Here is a 21,735-nt window from a genome sequence, read left to right as displayed (position 1 = left end):
TAAGTAGACGTCCTAATAGACACGCTTGACTCGTTTGCAATATTGGGCAAAGTTGACAACTTAAAGTTGTTTTTTGGTACATTGGGTTGAAATACCTTTTCAAGGTGATTTGCAAAGCAATTTGCCTTTTCCTCATTACTGCGCGCCCAATTACCATTCGACTGTCTTATAGGCATCTTGGAATCTACTGGAGGCTTAAAATACTTTTGGGCTTTCCAAAGGGAGTTTTTCTTGCTAGAATTTGGACACAGGTGCTTTATATAATTTTCAGTATTGTATTCTTCATCGCGTTTAAGTGCTTTTTTTAACTTACGTGCAGCCGATTTCAGTTGACGCAGAGTAGAAGGGGAACGACTTAACTGCCATTCACGTCTCGCTTGCCTTTTCTCATTTACAAGCTTTTCTATTTCATTATTAGTCATGTTTCTAAAAACCTTAACTTTTCTTTTAGGTGTTGCCAAGACAGCTGCATTTGTTATTACATCATTGAATTCCATTACGCTTTCATCAATGTCTCTTCCTGTACTTATTTTTAAATCGATATTAATGTGGCTACTGATATATTTTCTATATTTCAACCAGTTAGTTTTAAAAGATGTTAGAGATACTTTTGGCTCAACTATCATGGGCTGTTCGAATTATTTTTGGCAATAAAAAATATGTGAATATAGTTTAAAGTTGTCATAATATACCTGCCAAGTTTCAAATCAATAAACCAAATCGTTTGCTTAGAAAAAATTCTTGAAAAATGCCTTTTTTTCGACCTCCTAACTTGTTCGTTGGAGGAGACAAAAATACAGCATGCAGCAAAATAAGGTTCTCCAAGACAACGATGTCAAAGAACTACTTTAGATATTCTTAAAATCGACTTATAAAAGTTGAACAAATTTCACTTCTTGTACAAGTTTCTTTCAATGGATTCATGGATAGGTTGGGTATGGGGCAAAACAACCGTTTGGAGGCGAGCTAAATGGAGAAGGCGGATCTCCTCTCTCCATGGGTTGGGATCCACCACATAAAAAAATTTCCCAAAGAAAAGTCAAGCAAAACTTCGTATGAGGAACCCCCTGGTGATGACGAAGATGAGTGTTCGATTTAAGATGATAGGGATTTATTTTTCAACATATCGCTGGCTTGCTCCGACGGAAGAGACGATGTGGCCAAAGATGATGCACCTCCAGCCTCGATGTCAAAATTATGTACGTCTATTCCAGCAGTACCAGACTCCATCACAGGAAAATTCATTAAGTCAAGCTGTCTCCTGATCCAAAAATTCACAACAAAATCGAACATGTTGTGATAAATTCAATACAAATTTCCAGTCTTCGCATGTCGAGCATTCGTTTCGAATACCAAATATTGGCGCGTCAACAAGCGCAAGGAAGAATCGACGTTTAATATTATATATGATATATTTTGTAGCTTTCTCCTTTAAACGCAAACAGTTCTAATAAACGATGGACAACATCGTCTTTTTCAGGTAGTGGACAGTCAGACTAACATAGGACGTTTTTATGAAATTATCTGTTCAAATATTGGCTGAAATTAAATTACCTTGGTGGTGAAAGTGAGTGAAATCGGTTTGGACTTGTGCCGAATATATGGATCAAATTTCATCAATAAATTGCGAGAGAATGAAATGTTCGGTTGCATCCGAACATAGCCATTTCTTACGTGTTATACCCTGAACAGACAGGGTATATTAAGTTTGTCACGATGTTTGTAACACCCAGAAGGAAGCGTCGGAGACCCTATGTATGTATTTGATTGGCGTTGCAACCGTTTAGCCGGTTATAGCCGAATCGACGATAGTGCGCCACCTCTCTCTCTCCTTCGCAGTTCGGCGCCAGTTGGAGATCCCAAGTGTAACCAGGTCGCTCTCCACCGGAGACCCTATAAAGTACATATATAAATGATCAGTATGTTGAGCTGAGTCGATTTAGCCATGTCCGTCTGTCTGTCCGTCTGTATATATACGAACTAGTCCTTCAGTTTTTAAGACATCGTTTTGAAATTTTGCAGATGTTATTTTCTCTTCAATAAGCTGCTCATTTGTCGGAACTGTCGATATCGGACCACTATATCATATAGCTGCCATACAAACTGAACGATCGGAATCAAGGGCTTGAATGGAAAACTTCCGCATTTTACTACATATCTTCACGAAATTTGACATGGATTACTGCTTAAGGTAATAATATAATCTCCGAAGAAATTGTTCAGATCGGTTAACTATATAACCTTAATGCTTCTAGCAAACAACCCGGCTAAAAAGTATTAATAAAATGTTTTCTTTTTATACTCTCGCAACAAAAGTTGCTAAAGAGAGTATTATAGTTTTGTTCACATAACGGTTGTTTGTTAGACCCAAAACTAAACGAGGTAGATAAAGGGTTATATATACCAAAGTGATCAGGGCGAAGAGTGCAGTTCAAATCCGAATGTCTGTCTGCCCGTCCGTCCGTCCGTCTGTGCAAGCTGTAACTTGAGTAAAAATTAAGATATCTTGATGAAACTTGGCACACTTATTTCTTGGCACCATAGAAAAGTTGCTTTCGATGAGCAAAATCGGACCACTGCCACGCCCACAAAATGGCGAAAATCGAAAACACATAAAGTGCCATAACTAGCCATAAATAAAGCTATGGAAATAAAATTTGGTATGAAGGATCGCGGAAGTGGGCGTGGCCCCGCCCTCTACTAAGTTTTTTGTACATATCTCGCAAACCAATAGAGCTATATAAACCAAACTTTCTGCAATCATTTTTTTAGACACTTCCTAATACAGTCCAAAAATGAAAGAAATCAGATAATAACCACGCCCATCTCCCATACTAAAGTTAGGTTGAAAATTACTAAAAGTGGGTTAACTCACTAACGAAAAGCGTCAGAAACACTAAATTTCACATAAGAAATAGCAGATGAAAGCTGCACTCAGATTTTTTTACAAAATGGAAAATGGGCGTGGCATCGCCCACTTATGGGTCAAAAACCATATCTCAGGAACTACTCGACCGATTTCAATGAAACTTGGTTTGTAATAGTTTCCTTCCAATAATATGTTATGAAAATTGGCCAAATCGCTTCACAACCACGCCTACTTCCTATATACCAGAACTTAGAAAATGATCTGAATCGTTTACTTTACAATATATAAAGTAAGCACTAGTGAAAACATCAGTGCAGAACTTTGCTCAAATACTATGTGAATAGTGTGGCAGCCCAATTCTAAAAATTGCCGAAATCGGACCATAGGTTTTTAAGGCCCCATATATCGAACACAAGGACCTCGGTGCTTCTAACCTAATATTATGGTTTCCAACTTTCAACGGACTTTATACAATATATATATGACGAATATGTGGGTCAAATTGTGTATTATGTAATATAAATAAAACTAAATAAATAAATTGCGAGAGTAAAAAATGTTCGGTTACACCCGAACTTAGCCCTTCCTTACTTGTTTTTATTTACTTTTTCTTACGTGTATAGATTTGCTTAAACACATAGTTACTAAAAGAAATGTACCTGTGAAGGGCTAAGAAGAAGCTAATATAGCTTAACGTTTTTTCTTGTTTCTTATTAATTTTATATCTGCCTCGATGAGGCTGCAACAATGCTGGAACATTAACGTGAGATTCATCTATCGCGACGGTTGATACGATAAATTCCGAGAACTTCAACACACTCGTATCTTCAACCATTTGAAAGAGGCAGCAATTTAAAATCATTCATCTAACATCATTACTAATCAACTCATCAAGAATTTTGTGTTGAGTGATTGTAGAACGTTTGCTAAACCGAATCACAGTCACACAGTCGGTAATTTTAAGTGTAATAAGAACATTAAATTATAAATTTTTAATTGTTTTTATTTTCTGTTCCTTTGCATTTATTTAAAATACTTCAATTGTAATTGCAACATTTTTAATTTTCTTCTAGTTAAAAATACTTATATAGTACATAAATATTATTAAAATATTTTCATTCCTTTTGTAATAAAAACGATTTAAGGCACTTTGATTCTGTGGAAGTGGTTGTGGTCTCAACAAAAATAAAAGCCAAATTTGGAACAGAAGAAACTACCAATGCGTGAAAAAAGTAACAAAACAGCAAAAATATTTGTATAATAAACAATTCACTTTAATTCAAAAAAAATATTATGTGACAATTGACAAGAAAGTTGATAACATAATAATTGTAATAATATTAATAATAATAATACGAGTAAATTAAAAATAATATTTGAGGCATCAAACGTAAAACTAATTTGAGTTAATTAAAGAAATGTGTTAAAATGAAATTTGTTAAATTAGTGAAACATGCATTAGAGTCCATTAGTTTAGAAGTAGTTCAAGTAAAATACTGGATAATTATACATAAAACATTACAATTTGTAGACGCATAACAGTTGCGCGCATATGATATGGACAATAAGAATATAAACACGTTAACGACTAGACTTAAACTTACGAGTATGACTAAATTTTACACATCTTAAAACTAGAGTTCATTTGTTACAGTGGCGACCAAATACAAATGACCAAGAACATTTTGGTGTTGTCGGTTACTCGGTCACTCGGTCAAAAACTGCTTATTTTATGCTTATATGTATGTAGACATTTTCTTATTCCTATGATACACAAGAAAAGTAGAAATGCACTTGACTTCACGGCTATTAACAGCGATATTTCCGTTATGTTAAGGATCTTATTTGAGCATTAACAGTTAGTTATGTACTTAATGGGTAGTGTCAGGGCTCTGGTCGTAGCAAATGCTACTGTTGAAAGGTCTGCAGACGTGGCCAATCGAATATTGGCACGGTATTCATATTTGTTGTTGATGTAACACCGTCATCGATACCTCCGCCATTCAAATAATCATGCACAAGCGCTGGTGACTTCAACGATTGGTATTGACGTTCTCTGGGGCGTGGAAAGCTCATTGTTGGTGGTGATTTTGGACAAGATGAATTGTTGGCGCCGGCACATGTGAGCGTTGGCGGTTGTGGAGGTCTAAATATGGAAGAGAAAATTATGTTTCAATAAATTGTGTTTTTAAAGTAATAAATAAGGCATTTAACTGCAAATCAGTATAATAACGGTAATTATGTGAGTGTCAGCTTCAAAGTGAAAAGGAAACAGTGAATTCATAAGAGATGAGAATGACGTGCGCAAGTTACTACGCTTATGCGCTCGAGGCTAACTACAAATACTGAATGGCTAACTACTCAGTTTAACAGAAGTGCGCAGTAAATTGGAATTACTCACTTAAAACTACATTTGCGAGTTATCTTTGGGTTTTTTGCTAAGTTTAACTTGTAGGTTAACAGTCACAGAGGGTATTTTATGATTATCAGCACTTAGGGAGATAAAAAATACATTAGAAAATAGGAAGAGGATCTATTAGTAAAAAGTTTAAAATATGTTTAATATAACGGGTGATCCAAATATAGGTACTTTTTCAATCGCATTTTTTGACAGATCACGCACGAGTCGTGTCCATATTTCTTAAAAAATTATGACCGTGAGAACGTAACTGTCAATGGTGACCGTTATCGCTGCATGATAACCGACTATTTGATTGAAGCTCGTAATCGCGGCGACATTTGGTTTCAACAAGACTGCGCCACTTCCCACACATCGCATCAATCAATGTATTTATTGAGAGAACAGTTCGGTGAGCAGATAATTTCACGTTTTAGGCCGATCGATTGGCCACCAAGATCGTGTGATATCACAACGTTAGACTTTTCTGTGGGGATATATAAAGTCTAAAGTCAATGCGAACAATCTCTCTTCGAGTCAGGCCTTGGAGCAAAACATCGAAAATTGAACTCAACGGATGGACCATCTGAGGCATAGCCGCGGCCAACATTTGAAAGAAATAATCTTTAAAAAATAAATGCCAAACAATGTTTTTTCGAATGGTAATACACATTCCCCATTAAGTTTGAATTTTCTGTGTTTCTTTCTTTAAAAAAGTAGGGAACCTCGAAATGGATCACCCTTTATAAACAGCATACACTTTACAACACTAGACAACTATTATTTCCAAGCAATTCCATAGTATGATACGCTTACGCTCAACTTACTTTTGTTGTGTTATTGTAAAAACTGATTTGGAAACGATGCGCTTGCCTGTGCGCCAAGTACGGCCAATATACTTTATGCGCTGAATCGCTACAACGGCCAGAGCAACAGTTCTGCAACGGGAAAAAGAAAAAAAAAACAATCAGTTTACATCGTAAATAATATAAAAAGCCGACTGCGCGTTACTTACTTGAACAGCTTCTTTTTGTTGCGTTGCGGCTGCATCATGTGTCCGCCATTGAGTGCCGCGAGCGCGCGCTGTTCGCTCTCTTGGTAGCTCTGCAGTGAAATTTTCAAATAACGTTTCTGATAGACAAGTGCTTTGCGGTGCGATTCCAAGCGCAAGTAGCGCCCTAACAGCTGATTGCAGCGCTCTTCTAGCTCTGACACGTTAGCTGTGCCGCCGAGCTGCGACTCGAGTTCTTCACACTTTTTCTGCAATTGGCGACGCTCTTCCACAAGAAATTGCACGGTTTCGGCCATTTGACGATTCTCTTGCGTATTCTCCGCTAGCAAAGCGTTTATCTCTTTCATTTTTTGCAAAAACTGTTGCGGCACTGAAGCCTCAGCTGCGCTCATATTGGCATTGGAGAGCGCTTCGGCGAGTTTGGCCTCGCGTTGAGCAGCGCGCTCCATGTCGAAGCGCAGTTGCGTAATGCTCTTGAGTAGATTGTCGCGCTCCGCTTCGGTAGCTAGCAGCAGTGACTTCACTTCCTGTATTTCGCCGAGCAGTTGGACGCTTTCTTTTTGCTGTCGATCCCGCCTTGTGGTACGCCGCGTTTCGGCCTCCTGCAGTGTTGCAAGTCGGGCCTCTAAACTTTCTATCTCCTGCGTTTGCAGCGTTAAACGTTCTTGCAAGTGTTCGCACTCTTGTTCGGCTAAATCTTTGTCGCGCGCTAATTTCTCCATTTCACGCTTTAGTTTCTCACAATAATCGACGCGTTCCTGCAACTCATTTTCGTAGCGCTGCCGCTCGCGTTCGCTGGAGCGTTGCACATCGACACAGCGTTCGCGTTCGCGCTCATTTTGCGCCGTTAGCAATTTGATTTCACTCCGCAGCCGCTCAGCCAACTCCGACTCGAAATCGTTGCTGAGTGCGCGCGGCGATTTGCGCGGTGAATCGCTGGGTGATTTAAGCAACAGTGAATTGCGACGGGACTCGGCACGCTGCATGGCGGTCAGTTGTGTTTGCACGCGTTCACAACGCTCGCGTTCAATATCCAACAATTTGTGCAGCTCATCCTCTTTCTCCAGCGCAGTCTCGAGGCGCTTGCGCATTGCCTCAATAATGACTACATCTTGCTCTTGTATTTCCTGCGAGTGCTGCTTCTCAATGAGCAAATCCTGGCGTATATCTTCATTTTGTTCGCGTTCCACGGCAATTTGCGCCTTGAGGGCCTCCAATTGGTTCAACAGCTCGCGTTCGCCTGTAAAATTCTCGTCGTCTGTGCCTTGTGCTTCAGTCTTATTGGGTTCTTGCGATGCCTTATCGCGACTCTTGCGATCCAAGTTGTTCTCCTCTTCACTCTCGATAGCTTGTAGTATATTCGAGTCCAGTTGCACGGAATAGTTCAGTTCCTTTTCCACCTGTTGCGCTATTTCATCGACTGAGTATTGTTTCGAGCTGTTGTCGCTGTTTGGTTGTTGCCGCAAACGCTCCACCTCCTCCTCCAGTGTGGAAATCTTATGCTGCAGCTCGGTGGCATTTTCATCGGCTTGCACTAATTTATTCGTAAGCATCTGTAGCCGCTGTTCCTTGGCTTTCAGCTGCTCGTTTAGGTGTACGATGTCCAATTTGCGCGTCTCCAATTCACGCACCGTATTCTTACACTGTTCGTGTATTTCACTCACGGCTCTCAACTCCTTGCGCAAACTCTCGCGCTCATTCACTTCATGTTCGGTAGCTTGCAACATTTTCTCTTGCAATTCGGTAATGCGTTTTTGCAGCCGCTGTTCATTTTCCTTATAGTTAAGCAGCTCCTTCTCGCCTTTGGACAAGCGTTCTTGCTGTTCCTTATTCTCTTTAGTGAGGCGTTCTTGTGAGCTTAGTAGCAATTCAATTTCGGCCGTCTTTTCAGCAATTTCCGTTTGGAGAACTATGCATTTTTGTGCCTCCTTTTTCAACTCGCTGATTTCGGTTTGGTGTTGCTCTAATTCATGCTGTAGACCACCCAAGCGTACCTGCGTGGCTACCAGCTCTTCCTCCATAGCTTGCATTTCTTGATCCTTTTCGCGTATAGTTTGCTCCTTCTCAGTGGAGATGTTTGTCAGTTTCTCCTTCAACTGTTGCACCTCCTGTTCCAGCTTCTGGTACATTTCCTTCTCCTCTGCTAGCCTTCTGTTCACTGCTGACATTTCCAAAACGGGCGTCTTCAGTTTTGAGTCCTCTGTCAGTGCAGAGAAGTTAATTTGACGTGGCACAATCGGTGGCGTGGCCGTTGCCGCTGACTGCCCCGTCATTGTTAGCACATTGGGATCTTGAAAGTAATGTGGGTTATCAAAAGTATTTACTGGACGTAATGTGGCAAATCCAGACAAGTCCTCACTGCGTTTGTGCGTTAAATTCGCCACAGCTTGCTTTGAAGTGTCCTAAAAACAATAAATCGTATATTAAGTTCATATAATTTTCGATCTTTATTTTCACTTACCATTGATTTCAGTCCGAACGCGCGATTACCGTCTGCCAGCTGTATTGGAGTCGCCTCTTGTAACACAGCTGCACGACGCATTAGATCGGGTTCATCGAACTCGCTGATTGACACTATGTCACTCAGCGTGTGTGCACTCAATTTCGTGCTCATTTCATCTTTACCGGCACCAATGCTTTTCCCAGCCACAACACCGCCACCTAAACTGGAAGCCTGGCTCGAGTTGAGCTCCTGTATTTCCTTATCCTTCGAATCCAATTGTTCGCGGAGATGATCTATCTCTTCATTCTTATCAGCCAGCATTGTTTCCATTAAGTCGGGCAAAGCCAGTTTGTTTATCATTTCATTCTTGATTTTCTCCTTCAGCAATTGTATGGCGGAATTTTTCTGCTTCAACTCCGTCTCCAGTCGCTCCACCGCACTACGATCCGGTTGGTGTTCCACAGCCAATTCTGCTTCGAGGCGATCCATAGCAAGCTTACTCTTCTCCAATTGCTGTTTCATTGTTGCTATCTGCTTGTCACGCACGGAGACGGTTTCGCGCAGATTGTGTACCTCGGTTTGGAGATCATGAATGCGTACATTGAAGTCCACAGAACCCGCACGCTGCAGCTCCATCGCACGCTTCCGTTGCTCTTCCAGGCGCGATTGCAGTGTGGAAATGCGTTGATTTTGCTCGGACATGCGCTCTTGTAGGGTCTCCCGATCATGCTGGAGTTCCTAAACAGAAACGGAATCAGAAAGAGAAGATATTTGTTATAAAACTAAATACTATTCTGTTATGTGTATATATTGAACCTGTTGGCTCTATAATAGTAGTAGAAGAATAGTAAAGTTGAGTTTCTTAAATAATAATAGCATTTTTCAAGTAACTGACAAAGCGCTAAAATCAACTGAGCGCTTGAAATGCACTCTAGAGTCAACTAATAGTACAATGTCGTTTCATTGCAACCATTGAAATTTGCATCTTAATTGATTCAATACACAAAGAAACGCAGAAAATTGATACATTCAATTGATAGGATTGAGTTTGCCAACTACTCAAGTGGTTAATGGAAGAATTTTAAATAAGCCACCGCGCATCATTCCATACAAGTTCAATGAACAACACTTGTAGCAGCGCATTTTCGTTCCCCCACAACGGTAAAGGGAAGTGCAAAAATTAAAATAATAAAAATTATTGAGAGCTAAGTTTCAAAATACGGATGGTAGTCATTGAAAGCCAAACCTTCGAAGCAATGAATATTCATAAGCTTATCCAATTCGAGGGAAGAATCATGCCTTTAGATCACTCCATAAAATATTTTCATCCTTGAGTGTCATATTTTTTAAACGGACGCTTTTCGATTGTAAGGCTGATGAGCTTGCAAAGTCAGGTATGTCTGTAGTAGCATGGAAGAATTTAGGTACAGTTCACTACTGGAAAGGTGGCACTCAGCTGAACTGAGCAAGCGCTGGTCAGTCACTAGCACTTGCGCAGTCGCCAGATCCTTCTGGCCTAAGTTGGATCGCAGACCTCCTGCCCTATCTCTTCGCCCTCTGTAAAGTTTACCTCACCTTAGTCGTAGGGCCGCTAACTGACCATTTTCCCATGGGGATTTAAGTAATAAGGTTAAAAATCTTACCAGATGCTAGCTGTAGAAGCTGCCTGGAGGAGGACGAGGTAGAAACATCTTTGAGCATATACCAATGAGTAATAGGACATATTAGCTATTTTTTTTTTCAGAAAGTAAAGTAAAGAGAAAAGCGATTGTAACCTGAAGCTTCCTTTTATTTGCTAACGAAAAAAAGCTAATAGAAGACCACCAACTGAATTTTTCAACAAAAAAATACAAAAAAGTGCTTTTGAGGTTAGCTTTGTTTGAGTGTACGCAATACTTCACTCATTTATCCAATTTTCATAAATTTTTTGGGGTTATGTTGGAGTGTTATTTTTCTACGATAGGTTTAAGAACATTACTTACAAAAACTTGGAGACCGTTACTACAAAATTGCTCAAAAAACTGTATGTGGCAGTACCACTGTGCGTCATCTGACACAGACTTCTACGCGCCATATATGCAAAAGTATTATTTACACCGATTGCCGACACCGATTGAAACAATGTTAAGTGTTTTGTTTTAAGTGTAAAAGTGCGAGGCAGTAATAACAGAGAGTTGCAACAAAGTGACATATCTCCAGCACATATAGCCACACACACAAGGCATAAGGTCGTTGTTCATCACATGCGTAGCTCAAAGCGAAACCAAACACGGTGCCAGAACGTTCAATGAGGTCGTTGAGGCCATTAAAGAGATGCTGAGTGGTGGCTGAGTGTAAGTGTGTGTGTACTTATGAAGTGTACGCTGTGACACTAACTGAACGCTAATTATGTGCTTGATTATGTGCATACATATGTACAACATAACATTTGTATATCAATTTATCCAAGTGATGCCACAACAGTGCAAATACAGGAAGCTGAACTATGCATACAACATATGCACATACAAGTGAATAAGAGTACTTATGTATGAATAGTCGTGTGTCGCCCCTTGTGAAGCGGGGTGGTTGCTCTGAGTTATCGGATACAATCGCAGTTGTGATTAAGAGAGTAACCACAATTGCAGCAACATAAATGACCCGCATTCATGCCACAAATCTGTTGAGATGAAATTGAAAATTTCCATGCTAGTGCGAGCACAAACAATGCAAGCAACTAACCAAGGTACTGGGCGCTTTTTGGTTGCTTCGCTACTTCCGTGTTAAGTGATGGCAAGCAAATGCCAGATGAAATGCTGAAGTAAAAGACTCACACCAAAGATTCCCGATGGCAATAAATCAGCAACCGCAGAAAGTGAAGTGAGCGCAGCAAACGAATGTAAACACAAGCAGTAAATTGCTTTGCACGGCATTTGATGTGTGACGCACGTCTAATCGGAGACCCACTTCCTTCTTCAGCTGCTCGGTTGCATCATTTAGCGCTGGAAATGCAAGTTGCAAATGTAAACAAAAACATTAGACTAGCTGACCTTATTTTCTCGCTACACCAATGGAAGAATGGTGCTGGCGTTCGAATATCAACACAGTCAAGCAGACACTCTTGTGTTGCGTCTAATTGATAGTATTAGGCAGTTCACCGACCTATTCGTAGTAAATATTAAACAACTTCTCTCAGCATGCGCTGGGCTTTTATGTCCACGGATTGGAATGTCTTCGAAGTGTCCCATTATTGAAATGAGTATTTTAAAATATGGCATATGTATTTCGGTATTATGTTTATAATCTTAAACGTATTAATATTGTAGTAAAGATTTATAGTAATACATAAATTATGTATTTTAAATATGTGACTTTAAAGGAACACGAAATTGTTTTTCGAAAACTAATAAAAATAAGATTTCCTAATATATATGTTGAACTAGAGAGAGAGACTCCCATTGCCAAGTCAAAAGCTCGAGGTATGGAGAAATTGAGTTTATAGAAATTCAAGTTATGGAGGGCCAACTGTATGTTTTTTACATATTTTCTATATGAAAAAGTGTAATTATATTTTATTAAAACATGAACAAAATTAATATCAAATTTCCACCAGTTGCTATACTAAGAAGATCTACAAATTTTTAATTTAATAGTTAAAGAAATTGAAGGAATCTTATGATTGAATTGAATGAAGCCTGCAATTGAAACTCAATGTTAGTCTAGTTTTGCTGAAATCGAACCTGTATAGCTTTTTTTTACACATATAGTCGTTGCGCCGAAATGTAGGCAACAGAAACGTATCAGGTTTAAAGAATTGAAGGTAAATAATACAATGATGTGTGATAAAATTATTAATAAATTATTATCCATAAATATCAAATTGATCCGAATAAAATTCTAAAAGTTATACCCTTTAGAAGTTCCGCCCATCAGGCCACGTCACGTTTGAATGCAAAACTTTAGACGCGTTTATTTCAAAACTCAAAATTTCAAATCGGTGAACACGATTTCTCGAAAAGTTATGAAGCGATTTTGTTCAAATTTTGCACACATCTTTGCAACAACATTATCTATCTAGAACGAAGAATTTGTTTATTTTTATTACAACTGTATGGCGAAAATTTAACCAAAAAAGTTAGTTTTTGGGTTGAAATTCTGTCAAAAATACAAATTTTAATGTTCTCTTTTTTTCCTTCGTTCTGTAACCAGATTCATCCATGTACTATCGAATTATTTTTGATTTACTGTTTTTAGATGAGCTGTCCACGACAATAATCTTTTTTTAGACTCATGGGAGATGTGGTACCAAGGACTGAGTTTTCAGAAAACCCCTAACCTAACCCTAAATTAACCCTTAAATTAAATAATACTATGCTTTTTACCATAATTCCACATAGTCGGACTTACGTATTCAGAATAGACCCGAATTTACATCTAATTCAGAACGGATGTGAAGCAAAAGCTTTAACCTATCAGTTACATTTACTACATTTTCGTTTCTATTAGTCGGCTATTGCAATAATGCTGGATGGAATGTAAACCTATCCTAACTGGAAATAACTATTATTGGTGCTTGGGGCACTCACTCTTAAAATAATGAATACATACAACACCATTATAGCCTAGAACTACCCACTTCAGAACTTAAATTCATCTTTTATATGTGACTATATTCCACATAAATTTTTCAAACATTCATAATAAAAGTTCCACATTTTTTCGAAAAAAGCCATACATTTTGCAAGTGGGTTTTTCGAGGGAGTAACATTTTCTATTTTGGGACTAAATCTAAGTGTCTACGAGCTCATAAATGCATCTTCCACACACACGTAAGCACTTCGCGCGATATAATTGTATGCATTTGCTCCGTTTTGCTAAAATTAAATTTCGAATAACACGGAAATGCGTCGCACAAATTTTGCATAAACTCAAATATAAGAGAGTTTATCAACAAGCGAACATAAATTAGCATGAGACAACTGACAAAATGAACAAATTGTCATTGGCGAAAACAAAAAAGTAAGCTCACGTGAATTATAATGTGGACCAAATGACAAAACATAAAATTTAAATATTGCAAAAATAATATATAATAAAATACAAAAATAAAAAAATATTTAAAAATTTAATTTTCTTAATAATTAATTAATTGTTAAGAAGTGGTCTGATAACTTAAAAACCAAAAATAAAATTTAAAAAAAATGTATATAATTTTCTTAATTGTTTAGAAACGGTCTGAAAACTTATATTACATAGTGTAATGCGATTCTTGTATTAATATATTATATATTATGCGTGCCAGAAACAAAAGCTAGAAAATATCAAAGACACATTTGCCTTTAGTAAATAAAACCGAAAACACGAAGAAACAGAAGATCGCGAACTTAATGATATAGAATTGAAAGCAAAAAAAAACACAAACAGTTGCCAAATATTAATGGATCTAAAGAGATTTAAACGTATATATTCATATTTACAAAAATATTGTACAATTATTTAGTTTTTGTTGTTATTTGTTATTGTAATCTTTTCACTACCTTACCCTCATCGGACTCAATTTGAAGCCAACGACGCCTTTGTTGTGCTTATTGAACATAACTCAGCAGTTGATTAGTTCTTATCAAAACTGTTTGTTAGATTTTAGAAATTAATTTCATTGCGCGCGAATTTTAATTAAAAAACAAATTGAATGTGAACGAAGCAAAAAAAAAAACAAAATATATATATTTCAATAACACTGCTCAAGGCACCGCGAGAATTTGTGCAAAACAGACGCGTACTCAGCAACACAATAGCAAGGAAACTAAATGGCGCGCACACAGTTCGTCTCCGCTAATGGTCCACGCTGCGGCAGACACCCCAATTGAGAGCGCGCATATGCACCCTCCTACGTGTGCGTAGCAAGTGTGTGCTGCGCTGCCGAATTAATGGGCAACGAGACTGCAGAGATCGCAGCGGCAGCGATTGGAGAATAAACAACAACGGCGGGCTCCTCATACTTAAAAGCGCACAATACACAGAACTGTGCTTTCACTTTCGTTCAATGAAATAAAATGCTTTCCGCAGCGGATTTAACTATACACACCAATGTTAACTTGAACAAAAGCGCTGTGTGTTTTCAAATTTCAAACGCAACTGTAGGTTTTAGCGTTAACAGAGCTTTCCCCCACTCAAAATACAAACAAAATTATGTAAAAGTTCCGTTACTCACCACACAGGCATCACGCATCTGCGTCACTTGCATTTCCAGATCACGAATGCGTTTGACGGCCGCCTCCTCGACACGTGTGTGTTTAGCAACTTTGTCGGCAATGCGTTGTACGCCCTCCATGGTGAGCGAATGCTGACGTGGCGAGGGATGCAGTGGAGATCCTGGTGTTTGTGCCGTTGTTGCTGGATTGTCTGCAACACCTGTTTGGGGCGCTGTGTTGGTGGGGGGAGCTGCACCATTCACAGAGACATCCTCGGTGGCACTATTTGTATTCGAAGATATCGAATGATGCACAGATTCGAGCGTTTTCGTTTTCTGATCGAGTGTGTTCTCAATGTCGCGGAGCTGAAAATGGAATTAAAATTGAATTAAATTGAATTAAATCAAAATGGACTTAATTGATTAAAAAATATTTAATTTAATGTAATTGAAGTATAAAAAATTTGGCAATACTATGTTGAGATAAAATAATATGATCCATAAAGAAATAACATAAAAAAATAAAAAAATACTTCAATATTACTTCTAATAAATTAGTGTTCAAACTACAATTTGTTTATATTTTTGTTTTAAATTTTTTTTTAATATTTGTAAGCTCATAATTTTCTAAAATCATACAGAATACTTATTTTTTTTTATTATTCGAATTATATGACAATTATACTTATTATTTAAAATTAAATCTTCAAAATAATAAAAAATAGAAAAATATTACAATTTATTTTTCTTTATTTTTACATTATAATTTAATAGAAATTTAAAAAATATTACAATTTAAATTGTTTTTTAATTATATTCTAATTTCTAATTAAAACTCACCTGCTCCACAACTTGATCCAACACCATGCTTTGCTCTGCGGACGGACGCATGTTTTGCAATTTCTCTTCCAGAAAACGTATACGCTCCTGGTAACCCGCACCGATTTCCACTTTCAAACTCTGCACCTCATGCTGCAGTGTTTCGTTTGAACGCGTTTGGGTGTTTATATAATCCTCCAATTGCTGCAATTGAACAAAAAAATAGTAAATATATTAAGGACAAAGGTTTCCGATGTTATTATATAATATTAGAAATAATAAGAAGTTAATCCGTTGTCCACACCTTATTCTTTTCACTCAAGACATGCTCATTGAGTGCCTTGTGCTCCACTTGGGTTTCTAATTCGGTAATAATTTCACGCAAGACGAAGATTTTATCAATCGAAGCTTTCAACTCCACTTCGAATTTCTCACGTTTCGCATTCGACTCGTTGAGTTTGTGGGTGAGTTCACGAATTTGAGTCTCCAATTGCTCCGCCTGCGTTGTAAAAAGGGAAAAAGAATTAATAAAATTTCGTACTACAAAAAATTTAAAAAAAAGTATATGTATATATGAAAGTGAATAAATTAGAAAATTTAATTAAAAACCTATATAAATAATTAAACATTCAATAAAGTAAAGTTAGTTTTTTTATTGTTTTAAGCGAAAAATCAACCAAGCCATCTTAAAAATATTAAATATAAGTATATAATCTGCATAGACATAAATAATATATAATAATAAATATAAATATAGGAAAAGTTCCACAAATAAAGGTCAGTGCTTTTTACACAAGTTTTTTTTTTTGTTTTGCGTACAGCAATTTTCAAGGAGATCATTTATTCTGAAATTTATGGCTGATGTTACTTAATTTTGTAATGATGAAATATTCTATTTTCTACTCAAATAAATACTATAAACATTATACATAGTATGTGTGTATATTTAAATGTTTTTATGCGCCACAAGCGTTTACAAAGATAAATGCGTAATTATATATAAATATACATACTACACATACATATGTATATATATTTGCCCTTGGACTGTCGTGCGTTGTGCGGAAAATTGTCCAACTTTCCTTTTCCTCAGCTGCCGCCACACGACTACAGTCCGCGTCAATGGCTGGGTGCCATAAAATTCGATTAGCTGTTAAGTTATCTTCAACAGCTTCAAATTTGTTTACATGCTTAAAGTACTATATGGGCGATAAGTAAATAAATAGTAGTACATATGTATATAATTTTACGTAAATGTGTAATAACGCTCCGCTAAGTTTTTGCTAATTTACTAGAGCAGATTTCAGATTTCAGATTTTCAATACTTTTATTAACATCACCCGGCGGACTTGTGCAAGCAGTACAATATTTGTTTGTTAGTTATTTTGAAATTTCGCATAGAATTTCGACAACCATTAATAAATTTATAGACTTACAGAAAATAATTTCAGTTTGGTCTGAATTTAATTTTTTTAAATAATAATTTACTTTTTTATACCAGAGGGGGTACTTCATCATTTTTGTTTGGACACGTGGTAGATGAGGTACCAACGGCTGAGTTTTCGGATTTTTTAAACACAAATTTCACAAAAAACTGTTTACCTTTGATATGCTAAATTGTTTAAATGGAATATATGATTGTATGTAATAAAAATATTGTAAAAATATCATTTTTTTAACCTCTGAAACCCACCTAACCCCTTAATGCAGGAGAGTGGAAATACCTTTTAATAGTGGCATAATCTCTTCATATAACTCTACTTAATTACATAAATATATATTTATGCCAGTTTTTTGTTCGATTCGCCAATCTCGAAGTTTGTGAATAACTTATTATAACTGCATAAGAGCTCGATATTTAAGCTATATTTGATTATACCAAAAATTTTTATTTATGCCAGTTTTTTGTTCGATTCACCACACTCCAATTTTAGCTGAACTGATCACAGCTTTTATCTATAAATTTTAAATACTATAATGTAATGTCTACATTCTTATCAGTTCAGACCGTATTTTAGTCGCAAAAGCATAGTTTTACTGTATATAGATTAATTTTATAATAACTTACTATAATTAACAATATTTTAGTGATAAGACATGCAATTTTCGTATTTATTAAACAAATCAATTAATTTATGCATTTTAACAAAAATTATAACAAATTGTTAGTAAAAGTAACAGTTAGTAAACAACGAAAAATAATGGAAACAATTTGTTACTGCGAGTTATGATAATGTGCGTTATTAATAGTATTTATTTTAACATTTCCGTTTAGAAAATAAATTCATAATCCCATTCATAGTACTAGAAATAGAAATGCAAAATAAATTGTTAGTTTAAATTTGCAAAACAAAAAGTGTGTGAGAAAATAAAATGTGCACTTTTGAAAACATTTCCCTTGTGCAAATTTCATAAACAAAAATTTAAAATAAATAATTGCAACAACAGCAGCAACAGAGAAAAATTCTAATTAAATGAATGAAGCACCAAAACACCAAGTCAAATCAATAAATCCAATGGAAATAACGCCGTTGAAAGGCAGACAGTAGAATGTGTGCATATGCCACTCACCTCCTTGGAGGCATTCTCAAATACATTGCGCTCCTTCTCTTTATCGCGTAGCTGCGTCTTCAGACGTTCAATTTCGCGCTGAAACTCATCGCGTTCCTGCTCGCGCTCGGCAGCCTGCTCTTCGAGGAAATGACGGGTTGCCTTCAGTTGTTTATCCGCCGCGTCAATCTGCATATTGTGCATTGAGTTGCCATATAGTTATTTTTAATATTTATTTTAAGATAAATCGCTATTATTATATATACAATAACTAAATATATATATATATAAATATTTTTATATTAAACGTAAATTAATCACTCACATGCCTAATTGTGAGAAATTATAACTGTAATAAAATTTAGTAATTGCTGTAAAATAAATATGGCATGCGAAATACATATATACATACGGTATATTTCACCATCGCAGTAAGCACAGCTAATCAATCAATTATGCTAAGACATTACTGCACTCACCTGTGACTGCAGATCGTCGCGATCCTTCTTGCCGCATTCCATCACCTTCTCGCCTTCGCGGCAAAAGTCTTCGATCATCTGCAGCAACACAACGGTGGCATCATTGTTGGATTTTTGCTGCATGGGCGATGAGAGTATATTGCGCGCCTTCTCCTGCAATTGTGTAAAACTGCTCGATGAGCGGTCCAAGCCGGCGGCACGTGGCGGACTTCGAAGCGAGCCGTGCCCATAGCCCTCAGCGTAATCGGTGTTGTTGAGTGAGTTCAGTTGCGACAATTGATCACGTAGCGCCTGCAGTTCCTGTCCCAATTCGGAATTTCGTTGGATTGTATGCTCCAGTTCCTCCTGCAGTTTAACGCGATCGGTCTCCGATTTCACTAGACGATTTTTCAATTCATGCACTTGGAAATTCAGTTCGGACGCATTGCCACCGGGTGTGGAGAAGAGCTCAACATTGTTATTCATAGAATGCTCGTTGCGTAGCCGATTCAAATCGGGCGGCAGCGAATTAAGTAACTGTGCTTGCTGGTGTTTTATGTGCTCCTTGTAGGTCGGTAAGTTTTGCTCATTTAGCGATGAGGTGCGCACGAAACGTTGTATCTGCTCGCTTATGGATGGTGATTTCTCGCCATCGCTATCGCCTTCACAGCAACTATCGATTTTCTCCAGCCCGCTTGATAAGCTGGACAAGCGTCTCCTTTGACGCTTGCTCAGTTCTTCAGATAAATGCAGCAGGTACAATGCTTCGGCATTTAAACGCTCCAGGCAATCGCGCAAATCGAAATCTTCATCACCACTTTTGCTGGTGACAAAATCCACCAAACTGGGATCTTCTACTAACTCGAGTAAATTGTGTACGTCCGGTATGCAACGCGACTGCTTATTGGACGAAAGTGATGCATTCAAGAAGGAAATATTCATATCCAGCTCTGTCGTTTGTGGCTCGTCCAAGGTGCGGTTGTGTGCGCCCATTAGGCGCTGCACCTCTTGCAAGAGCGTTGTGTTTATGTCCTCTTCGCAGTTTACGACGCATTTGGCGAGTTCGGCTAGGACACTGCGGAAAGTTTTGCACAGATCGCGCAAATTGTCACGATCCGTAATTATCTGTTCAAAATTGCGTGCTGAATCGAACGTTGAATTGCGCTTATTCTTCCGATTCAGCTGCTTTTCATATTCCATTTTTAGGCGCGACATCTGTGAAATTCGTAAAAAAGAGGTTGTAAGTTTAACACAATCCGTGAAATAGAATTAAAATTGCAAAATATGAGGGAATATAAATTGTGGAATTCTACAAGATTTGGTCTGTGTGTAGCCTCGCCTAACGGTAGGCTTAATGGTCATTAGAAACATAGCTATGAGAATGGATGTTACATATTAGAAGACATATTGTCCGATGGAGCTCCTCCAGATTGCACAGGAGTGTATTACCCCTATCTGACATAAGTCCACAGCAGGTCTTAATGCAGCTCTAAAAACTGCAAGTTTTATAAGGAGTCTTACATTACATAGTCCCCCATGTTGGACTCAATAAAAACAAACTTCAGAAGAGCAAATAGCCTGAATTTGGACGTATAAAACCGACCTTATTTTATAAACGTATAACCATATACCGTCAGAATTGTCAATTTTCTTTTTCTATTGTTAGTCGCAGAGACCTGTGAATAGAATATCAATAATGAGAAAATCCTTTGTGCAGACCGATATGATCCCATTGCGAGTCTTTAATTCGATTCCTTGTGTGTTCAGCAGAAGTAATGGCATGTTGAAAACGAAACGGTGGATCAAGAACATAAAATCTGTTACTACTAAAAATAACTGGAAGTCTCTACAGAAACAAGGGAGTTCAGGAGTTTATCCAGACCACAGGCTAGATCAAAGAGGACATAGTAGTGTGAAGGGATACTAGTCCCGGTGAAGTCAAAATGGGCCTCCTAAAGGCCTAAGTCCGTTATACGACATCCACGATTCAAGAATTACGGATATTTTAAAGTATTTTTTTGAAAACAAAAACTTTGCGGATATCTATATTTAGGCATATGTACATATAAACAAACAATTCGCGATGCATAAAATATTGACAAAAAAATTTGAAATTGTACAGTGAGAATACACGTATTTAAAACACTTACCTCCTCTTCATGTTTGATTTGCAGTTGCGCGATTTTTAATTGACTCTTAGCGGTGAATTTCTCGCGCAATAAAATCAGTTCCGGCGGCCAATGTTGATCGTCCGTTGTTGTTTCCGACAGTAAAGTCTGCAAGAAAAAAAAACAAAAAATGTAAAATTAAGATTTCAATTTTGAGTTGTTCAATTTAGAATCGAACGGAAATGCATTTAAAGCAAAATTATTAAGAATAATCTGTTTTCGAAATGGACTTGGAGAATGTATTAACGGATCGTACACATAAAGTGGTGATACTCGTCGAAATGATAACACTCTAATATTGAAATTTTAAGCATTTTCAATGGAAAATAACGTTGAAGCTTTATGAATTGCTGATCTCTAATAGATTGGTGTAAAAGTTCAACTTCCAACATGAAGCCATACATTAATTCATATACAGTATGTAATTATAAATAACTCAAGTTACAGCAGCCACACATGAGCGTTTGAATGTATACCAATGTGGCACAGTGTTTACACTGCAAGGAAACTAATTGATGTCTAGGCGCCCATAAAAAAAATAAAAAAAAAAAAACACTTTTCATTTTCTAATGCCTTCATTCATCATCAAGCGTTTACATGGGCGGCGAGATTCGTTGGTACATTGTTGTTTGAATGCAGAACAATGAAAGTTACACTTTTACTTTGGCGGCCGTGTGTGCGTGACGCTGCATGCATTTCGTAATTGGCCCGCAAATTTCCCTTTGTTAAATGTGCTACGCGTAGTTCCCCCTTTCAAGTTATATAGTTGAATCAAAAGTTCGCTTTGTTGACAGAGGGCTAGCATACGGACAGATGGAATGGCAGCCTGTTTACATGCGTCTTAATGGA

General features: G+C 37.3%; 1 protein-coding gene and 1 long non-coding RNA gene across 9 annotated transcripts in view; one reads left to right on the top strand and one right to left on the bottom strand.

The window, feature by feature from the left end:
* Window positions 1-760: 760 nt before the first annotated feature.
* LOC128921435 (uncharacterized) lies at window positions 761-4,503 on the top strand. Its single transcript, XR_008470893.1, has 2 exons — window positions 761-2,191; window positions 3,608-4,503. It is a non-coding gene; the product is annotated as an uncharacterized LOC128921435 (long non-coding RNA).
* The window catches only part of LOC105215875 (trichohyalin), a 47,087-nt gene continuing 29,471 nt past the window's right edge, over window positions 4,120-21,735 (bottom strand). For 4 of the 8 annotated variants that reach the window (XM_011190045.3, XM_011190048.3, XM_011190046.3 and 1 more), the window contains 10 exons: window positions 20,869-20,994; window positions 18,740-19,933; window positions 18,282-18,449; window positions 16,015-16,209; window positions 15,732-15,914; window positions 14,913-15,257; window positions 8,741-9,460; window positions 6,283-8,681; window positions 6,095-6,205; window positions 4,120-5,015 (listed from right to left, as the gene is read on the bottom strand). In XM_011190045.3, the coding sequence (XP_011188347.1) occupies window positions 4,778-5,015; window positions 6,095-6,205; window positions 6,283-8,681; window positions 8,741-9,460; window positions 14,913-15,257; window positions 15,732-15,914; window positions 16,015-16,209; window positions 18,282-18,449; window positions 18,740-19,933; window positions 20,869-20,994 (5,679 nt within the window). In that variant the 3' untranslated portion in view covers window positions 4,120-4,777. Of the gene's footprint in view, window positions 5,016-6,094; window positions 6,206-6,282; window positions 8,682-8,740; window positions 9,461-14,243; window positions 14,886-14,912; window positions 15,258-15,731; window positions 15,915-16,014; window positions 16,210-18,281; window positions 18,450-18,739; window positions 19,934-20,868; window positions 20,995-21,735 lie in introns of those variants that run through there. The other 4 variants (XM_011190047.3, XM_011190049.3, XM_029042649.2 and 1 more) reach the window with 3 other exon arrangements.

This window comes from Zeugodacus cucurbitae, chromosome 4 (assembly GCF_028554725.1).
Source record: "Zeugodacus cucurbitae isolate PBARC_wt_2022May chromosome 4, idZeuCucr1.2, whole genome shotgun sequence".
NCBI lineage: Eukaryota > Metazoa > Arthropoda > Insecta > Diptera > Tephritidae > Zeugodacus > Zeugodacus cucurbitae.
The sequence above is the reverse complement of the archived record's forward strand: the minus strand, read 5'-3'. Positions and strand labels throughout refer to the sequence as shown.